Genomic DNA, 15,850 nt, shown 5'->3' on the forward strand with positions numbered 1-15,850 from the left:
GATGACTTCGAAAATGCAGCTTTATAGTGTATCGTAGTAACAGAAAACAAAACAAAGTCCCAGTTCTGCTATAAGAACATAGAACAACCCATTTTGTGTTCCTATTTGTACAACCTCGATGAATAACTATGAATAAATAATTCATCTGATAGCAATAAACACACTGCTACACAACTGAACTACTAATAAATGGTCATATAGTCTACTCATTGAAAATAAATAGAGTACATGCACACACAGAGAGAGAGAGAGAGAGAGAGAGAGAGTGCGAGAGAGAGAGAGATGTCTCTCACTCTTACTCATTACTGGAAACCTAATTTGGAAATAGACGTATATATTCTTACAGTTTGTGTACATTCCATGGTGGGGCCAATGTGGGTATCATTTGGGCTTCAAGTATGGGCCCTAAATGGGTTTGTCCATGAGTTCCATGTAGGCCTGAATTCTGAATTAGCTCATATGAATCTCAAATCTAATCTGACTAGGGCTAATGTGTGGTGTTACGACCCAGTCTAGGGTTGTGAAGCACAGCGTGAGAAACAGCACATGGTTATATATAGGAGGTAAAATAGATGTGATGCCCCAGACTTAACAGGAACGAGTCACATGACACGGTAGTGAATTAAAGTGATATACTGTGATATAGTGATATGCACAGCACAGTGAATCGGGAAGACTTCAGGGTGGACCAAGGTCAGAACAGAAACACACTGGGATTAGGGACTAACTGACCTACACACACAAAAAAAGAAATGAATAATAAGACAAATACCTTTCCTTACCTCTCTTACCAAAAATAGAGACAAAACCCACCCCCCATTCAAAATGGTAGTCACGTTGAATATATACAGTACAATGTATCAATATTTACAAACACAACCAAGGATAATATACACTAGACAGCTCATCCAAGCAAGGAACATATCAAAACCCGTAGTCAAGACTGGAAAAGATTGAAAACATAATTTTCAAAATCAAGAACACGAAACGGAATCTGAACACACGCAAGTGTGCATCGAACCTGGGGGTACTGGCATCCATTTCAGCTTAAGTGGTAACACATAGAGCTGGAGCAACAGGAAGGCCGGAAATTAAAAATTTCAAAAGGATTTTCAGAATTCAGGAATTCAGGAATTCAGGAATTTCAGTAAAACTTTTCAGGTTTTTACAAAATGCTGAACATCAGCATTAACATTTTAATAAAACAACAGAGTAATACTATCCCAGTACCGTTCCAACTGGTCTTATGTAACCAATCTTACCGAAAAGACATAAGAAAAGAAAGAAATATTAACAGTCAATAGTTAAAATGGTTCTAAACATTTAAGAACTAACCCTTTAAGAAATGAGCCATTCCAAATGAACCACACTGACACAACAAAAACAACAACCTTACAATATAGTATTTAAAAATATTTGGACACAAAAACAACACAATTTGGACACAAAAAACTTTCTTTACAATCCTGGAGACTGCTTTTCTTTAATGTTTTTCTTCCCACCCCTGTTTCTTTGCATGGAAACCATTTGGAAAGATCCTTTTCCTTCTCTTTCTGGCTCACATTTTTACATTTACATTAGTCAAAAAACACAAGTCAGTAGAAACACGGTCAAAAATACATGAACCGGGCCAGTACACGATAAGCAAATACAATAGAATACAGAGAACCATGAAGTTCGTGCAAAAGTTGGCAATGGCTCCCTCTAGCGTGGCTACCACCTCTTTTATGAGGATGCCCCCGGGGTCTGTGTATCTATGTAAATTGTGTATCTAATTTTGTTTCTTGTACATGTGTGGAATTCTGCATTAACTTTAAACCATTTCACTTTTTTTCAATAGTGCAACTTAAGAAAATAACAAATATATATATTTATATTTATAAGAAAATGGAATTCATTCAGAGCTACTTTACTTTTTAGATTAGTTTGCGATATCTAAAAACACACCTATATACGCAGGTATGTTTCGAAGAAAAAACTATTCCAGATTAAATGATGTAAGGAATGCTATAAGAGCAGAGCTGCATTCAAACACATAAAAAATCAACTTTCTACTGCCGCAGCCTGCTGAACCTCCTGTATATCTTGAGTGAAAGAGTCTTGTCCAGTCAGTGTTAAGAATTCCTAACTATACTTACCTTTTCCGTTTGTCTGAATTGTTGTTGTGTTTGTGTTATTTTGTTTTGCACTTCTCGGCCACCGTACACAATACTCGTGACTATTTCCACAAGACCAAATATGAAAAAATCAGGTTTCTCAATAGCAGAAAGATCATCAACAACTAAAATCTAAATATAACAAGAATTATTTTTATTTTTTTCTTAAGGAAAAATGTACCTTTTGGATAATGGTGTGTGTGTGTGTGTGTGGTGAGCTTTACCTAGATTGCTCTGTCTCTGTAATCAAATACACACAGGTATGAACATGGTCCAGCAGCCAAAACTCTCTGGCCTACTTTCTCTCTGTGCGTGTGTGTGTGTATGTGTGTGTGTCAGGACACTCTCGACCTAGTAAAAGCAATCCTGTGGTCTGAGCCAATCTCCCGTGACACATTTTTCACTGGTCCAGACACACACAGGAGGAAAGCATGTCCTCGTTTATATCTCCCTTTTTTTGGTTGTTTTATGATAATGTTTTTTTAGAGGACAGCCAATCCACTTTCTGTGAGGATTGTTTCTATGACAATATTCAGGAATATGCGACAGTGACACTTTGCCCTGACGTGAAGTGTAAATTGAAGTGACTAGAGACATTAAGGCAGGCGGACAGGAAGAGTGTGAGGTCTGAGATGTTAATACAGGATTATTGTGAGCTGCTTTAAGTCTGATTGAACTGAAACCCTGAAAAGACAGTGGGATATTATCCTGCTCTGTGTGTGTGTGTCTGTGTGTGTGCGTGTGTGTGTGTCTGTTAAAAAAAACTCTCCCTCAATTCTATTAGATAAACGGACATAATTGAGTATTCTCAATGTCATAGCACAGGATGAATCCTTCTCTCCAGAGACAGGTGTGTGTTAATGAGACACCCCCCCACACACACACACACACTCCATGATGTCTTTACTCATTATTGCATCCAGCTGTCTTGTACACGCTAATTGGTCAAAATGAGTTCATTGTTTTTTCTGTAAGGAGTCATTTAAATAAACACGTGTGGAAGAAGTCTCCAGTGTCAGTGCTTCGTAACAAAGGTAAAGCTGGAACTTCACATTTTGAAGCTGAAGCTTACTTTAAAAAGGCATTCCTTTCTCGCTGGATCTCACTGATTGATGATTTAGCTTCATCATATGTAGTCATGTTCATTAACCAGAGGTCTTCCTCATCTGATCTGAGAGCAAGCTCATGCTATTACACTGTTAGAAAACTCAGACAAAAGTTTGATCATCTTGCTCATGCTATAGATCCAGATCCCGAGCTGTCAATCATATAACCATCAGGACGCGTCTTTCCTCCAGTGACACCGTGTCCTTAACAGCCTTATTAACATCTCATCTGATATCCTTTAGAACCTGGTTACAGTAACACACTTTAAACAGCTTTAGTAAAAAAATCAATCCCACACTGAGCCAGGGGAATAAAAGACACCGGTCATATCGGCTAAAGTTTATCATCGTACAGACAGAGAAGGCAGAGAGAAGAGAGGAATAATGAAGTTGATAGAAAACTGCAGTCTGTTACAGCAGAATGTAAGAACGATAGAGTGCTTCAGCTACAGGGTTGCCAGATTTCAGCACAATTCCCACAGCAGATACTGAATAAATGGCTGAAATGAGCTCAAATGATTCAAGCAGTGAAAAGTTCCTGGTGGTGTGCATGCATTTCTCATTCACTCTATCTGCAATATCATATGTTTATTGTTGCCAGATGCAGCTATTATCCTCTCTAGGTTCCTATTTTAGACTCAATTCTGTAGTCTGTGGGCTGTAGATACACTTTCTGCCCTATTTTGCTTTCATGCTGAGGTGCAGTGGAAGAAATGAATTCAACACTTTGTTCATTACTGGATTACAGTTTATTCAATCTCCAAACTGTTATTACTACAGTCACACACACACACGCACACACACACACACACAAACATAGCCCTTATTAAACAGACGTAAATCGTTCAGCATCACCACTAACAGAAACGTCTAAATATTTATACACATATTTCTATCTAATCTTTTTTGCTCTGTAGGTTTCACAGGTGAAGTGAACGCTTGGTTTTCAGGAGCATCCTTTCTGTCAGGAGATTTTTTTTTTCTTCGATTGGATGTGAATAGAAAGTGACGCTCCAGGATACCATGCTGTCTGCTGGATCAGATCTTATATCAAAAATCTTATATCAAAAATCCACCAGTGAGTCGTGCAGTCAGCAGTCGTGCGGTCAGTCATACGGTCAGCAGTTATGCATTCAGTCATGCAGTCAGTAGTTGTGCGGTCAGCATTCATGCAGTCAGCAGTTGTGCAGTCAGTTGTGCGGTCAGCAGTCATGCGTTCAGCAGCCTTACATGTTACAGCCTGAAACTGTATTTCTTGTGAATAGATTTGATTTGCTTGAGCTCGCTTGCAGTTTGTAGAATGCAGTGTAGCTTAGAAAACATGGTACAAACCAGAAAGTATCACAGCAGTGTGTGTGTGGTGTGTGTGTGTGAGAGCGAGAGAGGGAAAGATTACAATGAATAAAACTTGTTATAAAAGAGAAACGTAATGGGAGAAATGAAATGTCTTTAAATGTGGATTTAAAATGTTACACACACACACACACGCACGCTGTAAATCGTCCTGAAATTTACATTCACACAGGATCAGGACTTGCTGTTTTACTCAAACACCAGTTCCACAGCTGAAGTGTGTAGTGAGTGTGTAGTGTGTAGTGAGTGTGTAATGATAGTGTGTGTGTAATGATTGTGTAGAGTTTTGACTGTGTAGCGAGTGTGTAGCAAGTGCGTTATATGTTTTGAGTGTGTAGTGAGTGTGTAGTGAATGTTTAATCATTGTGCAGTGTGTAGTGATTGTAGTGCTAATCCCCATAACGTCACACTTTTCCTCCCAGTGAATGTTCCCTCCTCATCCTCCCCCCGTCTTTATCGTGAAAGATCCAATCAAAATGGCGGACAGTCTGTGGGCGTGTGCTGTGGGCCGTGTGAGTGGTGTGGGTGCTGTGGGTAGTGTGGGCAGTGTGAGGTGGGTCAGGGAGATGTAAAGGTTCTTCGATGTTCACTACTAGCTCTTCAGGCTTGGTGCCGCTGGAGCAGCCTGAGTGATTCTGGGTGGTGTAGCTCGTTTCTAGTAGACGTGGCAGTTCACTCATCTCGTTGCCGCTGGCAGTGATGCAGCTCACATCGCTTTTGCTTCTGCGGTTCGCAGAACGAGGACCAAACACCCAGTCTGATGAAAAAAAAAAGACTCAGCGTTATAATCTACACTGTGACGACAAAAATCATATTAATATTACACCACAGAGCTGTTCTGCCTTCTGATTGGTCGGATTAAAAGCATATTTAATTGAACAACTAAAGCAGACAGGCATGTGATGGAAGGAGTCTCCAATGCCAATTAATCAACATCTGAACTCTGACCAATCACAAGCCAGGATTCAGGAGCAGTGCTGGGATGGAATCTTCCTTTAATTAACAAACTATAAGCTTCAGCATTAATACACTGTGAGGATTCATTTATTCTGAAGTTTGTTAGTTAAATCATGAACACCTGCATTAACCGAGTGGAACGTTTCTCAGCTTTTCCTTTGCTGGTTCTGTGGTGAACTTCTCCACTGTCACATGGGAGAACTTTGCATTCCTGGTCAATGCAAAACACCATCTGAGGTCAGCGGTGACTCTGGGCTTGGGTGCTAATGACCGGAAAGATGACGATTTAAATCCCAGAACTGCTGAGAGTCATTTCTGAGGCAAAACCCAAGAAGAAGAGGTAGAAGAAAAGGAAGAAGAGGAATAAGATAGCTGCAGGAAGCACTGATGGGTCCAAGCACATGGTAACAGAGGAAGACCAGAAGCTCTTATTCTCAATGAGATACTGAGCACTGAAGATCATCTTTCTAACCATATGTTCCATGTTTGATGTGAAATAAATAAAAAGCTCTGCTGCTGTCCTCACTTCCTGTTTGGTGACCACCACCATATTTGTTTGTCTGTTGGGTTGTTCTCACGAAGCAGTGATGATTGGCCAGAAATTGTAGGAGAAAGGATGTGGAAAGATTCTAGGTTTTTTCCCTGTTGGGGAAAACTGCTATGTCGGTCTTCTGTCACGGTGCCAATTTTCATAAAAAGCTTCTGAAGCATCCTGTGAGCTGCATCAGAACCTCATGTGGAAGAAAAACAACAAATACACACACTTCAGGTGCTTGGCCACTAGTACTAGGTTTGCTTCTTCTTCTTTTTCTTCATCATTTAGTTCATCAAGTGCAGATGATGACGAATGACACAAACACTCAAACAAACAAAACAAAATGACTCGTAGTGTGTAAACCGTAATAAAATTCATTTGCTTTTTTACTAGAAAGTCTCCTGACTGACTGTTATGGTTGTAAAAGATTAATAACTTGGCTGAAAAAAGTCAGTGGTGTCACTGAACTCATTTAACACTCAAGCAGAAGAAACAGAGTGAAGTTGAAACTAAAATTAAACCCATTCCGCAGGATTCCTGTTATTACACTCCGCTGTGCTCTGTGGCATCTGTTAGCTCCACGATGTTTTTCGACTGAAGTCTCGTTTTTAATATCGTAACTTTCTCGGATTCCCTGATAAGCAGCTACACAGATTTGTTGTTGTTTTTTGTGACCAGCAGCCCTGCAGTGTCCTGATGGAGTCTGAGCATGATGAATTGATGGGACATTTTTCATCGTTGAAGCATGTCATTTTTAGTGACCCTCACCATCTAATCGTTCTGCTTTCCGGGAACACGGCCAATCGCAAATCCCTCTGAGCTCCAGGCAGAGGGAGCACCGGTACATTATACAGCAAAGAGTTTAGCCTAACTGTAGAACACACGCCTTCTTCAGAGCTATCTTTTTATCACTTGGGCCTCAAAATAGCTTTAGAGTAAATATTAACATTTATCTGTTTTCTTATAACTGATCGTTACTAAACAAACAATCGTGTTAAGGTCTTAATCGTGATTGGTCAGAAAGTGTTGAGTCGTTCTCTAGAACAGCAGCTCAGGTATATATCAATGCACTCATTATCTTTACACTACAATATCATTTCATGATTTTAAAAAATCTGTGGAATCAGTGATATGGTGGAATTTTTCTGTGAGGAGAAATGTGTGTGTGTGTGTGTGTGTGTGTGTGTGTGTGTGTGTGTGTGTGTGTGTGTGTGGGTATAGTGTAAGGAGTCTCCAGTGTCAGCACTGTGTACCAGTCTTCAGGACAGAGGAGTTTACACTTCTTTACGGTTTCTCAGTAACATGACAAGACTTAATGTCATGATGCCAGCGAGTGTGTCGCAGGTGTGCTGATAATACACACTACTGCAGTCTCTCTCTGTCTCTCTCTCTCTCTCTCTCACACACACACACACACCAAACTACACAAGGGAAATACATCATCTGCAGGACACACAGGAGGTCCAGGACTCAAGCCTTCTCTCTTTTCTTCTCTTTTTTCTTTTATATGATCCATATGACAAAGTGCTGCAGGTGACAGGAAACTCCCACAGCACTAAAGCGGAACTGTGTGTGTGTGTGTGTGTGTGTGTTGCAAATCCAAAATGAGGAGTATATTTCAAGTATGATATGTTCATCATGTCAATGCCACAATTTATCACACACTGACAGGAGGTGGATGCAGAAGCTCTGGGACTCTGGAACTGACCACTGATCATGTGATTCTACATCATTATTAAAGACTGAACTGATCACAACATCACAACATTTATTTCACAACAAATCAGTCGTGCTATAAAATCAAAATAAACACATTAAATCAGGGGTTTTATTTTATCTAACACTGACACTGATAACACTGAGAAGGAAGAAAATTCTGAAATTAAATGATTGTATAATTATGTATGATAATAATAATAATAATAATAATAATATTCTGTATGATGTTTTCCAGCTAAAGAATATATATAGCGAGAGACAGACAGAGGAAGATATGAGGAAGACAGACAGATAGACAGACAGTGAGACTCACCCACAAACTCGTGCAGCAGATCTTTGACCAGATGTCCCACTATGGCGTAGGCCACCAGCACCACCACGAGCGCCGCCATCAGCAGGTACAGCACGGCTTTGGGCAGCGGAATGGGCTCCCGGTCGGGCGGCTCACGACCACCGTGCACGAGCACATCACCCTCCGAATACGAGTACTGGTACACGTGCTCCGTGTGGTTGGAGTCCGGGGGCGCGCGGCTGGCGGGCTCAAGCGCTACGGTCACCACGGCCACCGTGACCGCCTCCGCCTCCTCCACGCCGCGGTGCACGAGCCCAGCCGACCGGTTGACGAGCGGCAGGATGTGAGACAGGAAAAAACTCCAGTCTTTGATCGCGGTGGTGTTGCACGACAACATGGCGACTTCCATGTGCACTCCTTAGTTGGTGCTCACTTTTTGCAGAAGTTCTCCTCCGCGGCATCGCCGGCGCGCGACCATCACTGCTTTGTCTCGTGCACGGTTATTCCGGTTTACGCAGGAGCCTTGTGGGTGAAGACCGAGTACAGCCAAAAAAAAGCCTCAAGTTAGTTTGTGTGTGTGTGTGTGTGTGTGTCACATACCGGTACTCCAGCTAATGCTTCACGAACAATTCCCCGTTCTCATGTGATCATGCTCCTTAGAAAACAAAACACACATATAATCTTGCCTCTGATGTGATTTGGCAAAGCGACCCGTTCCAGAACGACTTCTCGAGCTCAGCAGAAATCCTGAAACGACACCGACCACGTCTGAACGGTGAAGTGCGTGCGTTTGGCACCAAAAAAGCGCCCGCGTGCGCTCCTTCGAGCCTGTGTGGTGCAGATCTGAGTGAAGTAAATCGCGCGCGCGTATGCCTCGCGTGCGTGTGTGTGTGTGTGTGCGCGCGCATGGCGCACGTGCGCTGTCCACAATGGCACGCGAGTATAGAAACGACAGCCGCGAGCTCACCTGTACAATTACTTCTGCAAATGGCAAAAATAATAAAACACATTATCCGAGTTCCAAGATGAATGAAGTATAATAATAATAATAATAATAATAATAATAATAATAATTGCTAGTCGTTGCCACATTATGTCATCGTCATGTATAATTTGCATATTCATTGTATAAACATTTGCATATATTACATCATTTCATATCATCATTTGCATATCATCGTCATGCTACTGGTTGTTCAGGTTGTTATTGGTCACAGCACCACAAATGAATTATGTACAAAATTGTGTTATTATTTCTATCAAGAACAGGGACAAAATAATATCGTAGAAAAAAATCGCAGTTGTATATCTTTTATTGATGTAGATATCAGTATGAAGAGAGTTGTGCAGGGCTCTGAACAATGCAGATCTCTCTCTCTCTCTCTCTCTCTCTCTCTCTCTCTGGGATTAAAGGTTTCTACTCTTCTTTATCTCAGTAAACATTGCAAATATTCTGGGGATCCACTCAAACAAATGAATGATTTTATTTATTTATTTATTTATTTATTTATTTATTTATTTATTTATTTATTTATTTATAATAAATAAATAATTTCTGAAAAAGCAGCAATCCCTTTAAAATTTCTGCAAAGTTTTCATTTTCATGTGTCCTTCAAAAGATCACAGGGTCACTCTGCACCTAAGAATGCATGGATTTACTTACACTGCCGTGTGTGTGTGTGTGTCAAGATTCAATTAGTCTTGTAGCATTTATTGAAAGAATTTAAAGTGAAGAGCTTGTGTAATGTATAAAACAGAAATATGGATAGTGCGAAGAATCAGATTAAAGAAACAAATTTATAAAATAAAGTTCGTACATTTAGAGCTTTCTCAGGATCATTTCCTTCTTTCTTCTCTTCAGCTATGACCTTCAGCAAATGCAGCCATGCAGACTTCCCCTGTGTGTGTGTGTGTGTGTGTGTGTCCTCACACTCTTGTCTCTTACATATATTACACTGTATGATGTAATCTTTATTGTTTACCACAAACCACAAAAGTCTCATGCTGTTATAATTAAATCATTAACATCACACCTATCTATCTATCTATCTATCTATCTATCTATCTATCTATCTATCTATCTATCTATCTATCTATCTATCTATCTATCTATCTATCTATCTATCTGTCTGTCTGTCTGTCTGTCTGTCTGTCTGTCTGTCTGTCTGTCTGCCTGCCTGTCTGTCTGCCTGTCTGTCTGTCTGTTCCCATTTCATTATCTATTATAATAATCTACATTTCACATTCTTCATCGTCTCTCTCGGAAAACCTGCTCATTTTTTCTTTCTTTCTTTTTTCCTCTGAATACAGATCATCTTTTTTCTTTTTCCCCCAGAACACGGATCATCCCATTAGCGGATGCTGGGGATTATGGATGCATGGAGCACTCGGATCTGACCGATACACCAGTGAGCGAGCGAGTGTGTGTTTTTGGGCGACAGGTTGCTGCAGCACAGGTTTTTAGGAAACACTGTGAGATGTAGGTCAGATATTTACGTCTGTCTGCTCAGCTTTCATTCTCTCTCTCTAATGCTCTCGCTGTGCTCACGTGTCCACTTTCACCTCAGACGTCCAGCAGACGAACACACCTGTTCAAACACGAGGAAAAATATAAAACATGACAGGATTAGTCCTGTCCCAGTTCCAAGTGAAAGAAACATCCTGACACTAATCTTATACAGAATCAAACCTTCAGTGCAGCATGACGTCTGGACTCTGCTTGATGGTCAGGTGTTGATTAATTCTCTAGAACAGCAGCTCTAAAAACAGTGCAGGATTAGATTTATGCGCTCACTATGATACCTTATCGTTTCCATAGCAACAGCCGGTTCACAGGGATGTGATGATAAACAGATTATTACAGTTTTTCTCAGTTGCTTTGGAGCATTTCTCAGATCAGAAATGAAATTCTCAAAACTTCCTGTTCAACCGCCACATCATTTAGACACTTGTGCACATCATATGAACATTTCTCGTTGCTTTGATCAAATTGCAAAGGCTTTTGTACATTCATATAATTGATTGTGTACAATTGTCTGCTGTTTCCTACATTATCACTTGTTTATGACATGTTGATCAAAATATATTATACTAGTTTCATCTAAATAATCTCAATCCCCAAAACATTTCAGCATCAGTTCATTGCACAAGTCACTGAATGCAACATAGTTAAACCAGTTGTCAAAATCTAAACACAAAAAAAAGAAATAAAAAAAAAAAACCCTGTTTTTTGTAAATGTGTCTTGAATTGACGAATTGTACATATGAAATTTGAATGTCATTAATGAAGGGGCGTGAAGAACCAATGATCAACTAGTTCTCTAAAACAGGTCAATCTCTCAAGGTGAATCTCGTAAACCTATAATTGGGATGCCTATATAAAGAGCAAAACACAGATTTACAATTGTTGAAAATGGATGGAAGAGCCAAGAATAAGAATAAGGATGCATGCTGGAAGGGTAAGGAGGCAAAATAGAGGAAGAGGAAGAAGAGGCCAGAGACATAGACACATTTCTGATGACATTAGAGCCACTATTGTGGACCATGTTGTCAATCATGGCCTCACAATGGCTGAGGCGGGTCGGAGGGTACAGCCAAATATTGGGAGATCAACAGTTTCTTCAATTATTCAAGCATTTCATGGAGAGGTATGTAATCCACCAGTGTGGACTGTGCTGTTATAGTGTATATACACTCTATACAATCTATCTATTAGTGTATTTTTTCCACACAGGACTGAAAGATTACCTCATAGGGGTGGCAGAGGACCCCTTTTCACACCTCAGCAGGAGGAGGCCATTTGCACCATGATCAGAGCAAACAATACCATTAGGCTAAGGGAAATACAGAGGGCCATTCTAGAAGACAACAATGTATTTAGAAACATCCAGTCTGTTAGCATCTCAACTATTGACAGGGTATTGAAAAGACACCACATGACCATGAAACAGCTGTACCGCGTACCATTTGAAAGGAATGGGGACAGAGTGAAGGAGCTACGGTACCAGTATGTACAGGTAAAACATCTACTGTATGTGCATACAGTAACTAATTTACATAAACTTCTTATATTGACTTATATATATTACAGTATGTGTGACCTATATACATTTGCTATAGCTTTAGGAAAATAACACACAATATGTGTGTACATTTGATATAACTGTATCTTGTGAAATGAAATGAAAATGCATAACTAATTGGGTATCTTCTGGGTTGTAGCATATAATGGAATTAGAGTCAAATGAACCACCTTACACCTTCATATACGTGGATGAGGCAGGCTTCAGTCTGAACAGAAGCAGAAGATGTGGTTGAAATGTCATCGGCCACAGAGCTACTGCTGACTTGACAGGCCAGTGGGGAGGAAATATCACTATGTGTGCTGCTATTTCAGAGCAGGGTGTGCTAACTCATATTCCCCTTATAGACCCATACAACACACAGCATCTCCTCACCTTCCTAGAGACCCTCTATAGGGCTCTCATCCCTGATGATGAGAGGGGTCCATTTCAAGATGATTTGCCAAAATATGTGATACTTTGGGATAATGTGAGTTTTCATCACTCAGTCATCATCAGGCAATGGTTTTTGACCCATAACAGAATGTTGATGCAATTCCTCCCACCCTATTCCCCATTCCTTAACCCAGTTGAGGAGTTTTATTCAGCATGGAGATGGAAGGTCTATGATTGCCAGCCACATACTCAGATGACCCTTCTGGCTGCCATGGATGCAGCATGTGAGGATATCACAGTGGAAGCCTGCAGAGGCTGGATTAGACATTCCAGAAGATTTTTTCCACACTGTATTGCAAGGGATGATATCTGTTGTGATGTGGATGAAAATCTGTGGCCTGACAGACTGGGTCGTCAGGGGGTATAGACAGACAACGGCATGCACAGTTTTGCCTAAGAGGTGTTTGCCTATGTTTACCTTTTGTAATTTTATATTTTTCCCCATTGTGCTTTTGTGTCCTTTTCTTTTCTATCACACCGACATTATATGTTATATTGTAATTCTTTTTTTTCCAGTCCACTAGTAAAGTACAATAAAAAGTGTGAATCCTGTTCGCTCTCTTACAATCAATATCCCACATACAGTAATGTGTAAATTTGTGCAGTTGAAATTCATAGATCCCATACAGAAGAAATTCAGCCTTTTGCATTGTCAATCACTGTAATCCAAATCATAGTTTATATCAGGAAATCCTGAACCATGCACTGTCATTCTGACAACATGACTAAACATTTTGACTATACCGTATATAAACAATGACAAAAGGACTGGTCATTCTGATGGCGATGACATTTTCATTGACACAAAAAACGTACTTTTGAGAGAATACCTAAGGATTTTGAGTAAAATACATGCTTTGTGTTGTGCTGTTTGTACAAATTGTTTTGAGAATGCACTTACTGGTTTGCAAATATTAAGGATGATTCGAGAAATGCTCCAAAGCAATTGAGAAAAACTGTAAGGTCATGTGTTTATAGCTGCTATAACGTAGGTGAGAAGAGGATCTGGCTCCTTTCACTGACCTTAAATGTATCTGTATGAAGAAAGCGTATAAGTTGTCAAGCTTGAATAAATAACAGAGTGTAAATCTGGTTAAATTGCTGTGCTATAAGAGGAATAAGACAGATGTTCTGTATATGACACACTGAACTCTGCTTCATCGCTGATTAATTTACCAGAACAGCACACAGTGGCGTTCTTATGTCTCTGCTTCTGTCTCTTTATTATTTATTAAAACATTAAAGTGAATGCTCTGATGCTCGGCTGCGTGTTGTGCGAGCTGGAAGTAAAATCAGGTCACATTTCAGAGACACAATGAGCTGAATGAAGATTCACTTCTACATAATTACTGAAGAACCAGACAAAAGCTTCAAAGCTAAGTTTTTCCATATCCATCATTTATACACACTTTCATTTATTTAACACTGAGAGAGAGACAGAGACAGAGACAGAGAGAGAGAGTGTGTGTGTGTGTGTGTGTGTGTGTGTGTGTGAGAGAGAGAGAGAGAGATAGAGAGAGAGAGTGTGTGTGTGTGTGTTATTTAGAAAGTGAACTTCACCTGACAGATTTACAGACTGAGAGAATGTAACTGATAGAAATACAAGTTCATTGATGAGCTAAAAGACAATAAACTCAGAAGCCTCGCAAGAGAACAACAGATCATCCTCCTCATCCTCAGCTCATCATTACCTCCATAAATCACTTAGAACCTCCACAGGATGTGTTGTTAATTCATAGCGGGATGATTTAACAAGCTGTACATCTCTCTCTCTCTCTCTCTCTCTCTCTCTGTTATATAAGTGTGGGTTTTATTGTCATGGTGTTGTATCACTCCATCATCCTGCTGTACTTCTCCTCATGATGTGTGTAATGTGAGTTTCACATCCATCAGAGCAAAACTCTCTCTCTCTCTCTCTCTCTCTTTCTTTTTCTATCACACACACACACACAAACACACACACACACACACACACACACACACCATTATCCCAAAGGTACAGAGAAACCCGAGCTAAAAGGAAATTTGAAAAATAAAAAGATGTTCGTTTTGTAAAGATTAAAACTTTGTTTTTTAAATTTAAACTGAGTCGTTCTATTTTATACTCCAGAGATTTAGCGCTGATTTTTGTTTAGTAAAGAGCCACATACTATTATCTGTCATAGCTGTCACTTATGTTATAGCAGCTATAAACAGCGGTTCCCTCAGCAGCCTCTCTATTCAGAAAAAATTCAGGAATCCACAAAGAAATGCGAACTCCTCTGTCAGAATTTACAGCTTTACCTCTGACACTGGAGACTCTTTTCTTTCTTCTTCTTTCGGCTTTTCCCTTCAGGGGTCGCCACAGCGAATCATCTCCCTCCACCTATCCCTATCTTCTGCATCCTCAACACTTGCACCCACTAGCTTCATATCCTCATTTATTACATCCATATACCTCCTCTTTGTCCTTCCTCTTTGCCTTCTGCCTGGCAGCTCCATGTCCAACGTTCTCCTACCGATATACTCACTCTCCCTCCTCTGAACATGTCCAAATCATCTTAATCTGGCCTCCCTAACTTTGTCCCCCAAACGTTCAACATGAGCTGTCCCTCTGATGTACCTGTCCAACCTTGTCACTCCCAAAGAGAACCTCAACATCTTCAGCTCTGCTACTTCCAGCTCCGACTGCTGTCTCTTCCTCAGTGACACTGTCTCTAAAACCAAACAGCATGTCCCGTCTCACCAGTGTCTTGTACATGGAGACTCCTTCTATATGTTTCATAAATGACATAAACATCATCATATTTTTAATCTGTCAGTCCCTGTGAACAAGCTGTTGCTATAGAAACGATAACATACTACACCGAGTGCAGCTCAGACTGAACAGAAACTTAATCAACACCTTTTGACCAATCAGAACGGAGCTTTGGGCGTGGCAGTGATATAAGTGGCATGTGTTCTTGTGATGCATAAAGAGAAAAACAGGTGCAGTGGTGTGCGGTGTCCTGCAGCGTGGAGATTTATTGGTGTTTATTGGTGGACGTCTGTAGGGACACACATCAAGGTCACTCAGGATCTGCTTCTCTTCTCATGAATACCACTTCCTGTCTCACCAAATCCATCTGTAGCCAGAACAGGGCTCAAAATAACATCACCAGAACATCCTAGTGAATGTCATGATGCATGCCTTCTTCATAAACTTATCATTATTCATCAAGGAAGAAAAGGAAGAT

At 40.3% G+C, this 15,850-nt stretch overlaps 1 protein-coding gene across 1 annotated transcript; it reads right to left on the reverse strand.

Moving 5' to 3' along the window:
• Positions 1-4,049: 4,049 nt before the first annotated feature.
• Positions 4,050-9,095, reverse strand: LOC131366091 (uncharacterized). The gene is made up of 2 exons (XM_058410263.1): positions 8,140-9,095; positions 4,050-5,372 (listed from the first exon to the last, which is right to left on the reverse strand). Exons 1-2 carry the CDS (start codon positions 8,525-8,527, stop codon positions 5,020-5,022), a joined length of 741 nt encoding a protein of 246 aa, XP_058266246.1. The 5' UTR covers positions 8,528-9,095; the 3' UTR covers positions 4,050-5,019.
• Positions 9,096-15,850: the final 6,755 nt, after the last annotated feature.

This window comes from Hemibagrus wyckioides, linkage group LG15, assembly GCF_019097595.1.
Source record: "Hemibagrus wyckioides isolate EC202008001 linkage group LG15, SWU_Hwy_1.0, whole genome shotgun sequence".
NCBI classification, from domain to species: domain Eukaryota; kingdom Metazoa; phylum Chordata; class Actinopteri; order Siluriformes; family Bagridae; genus Hemibagrus; species Hemibagrus wyckioides.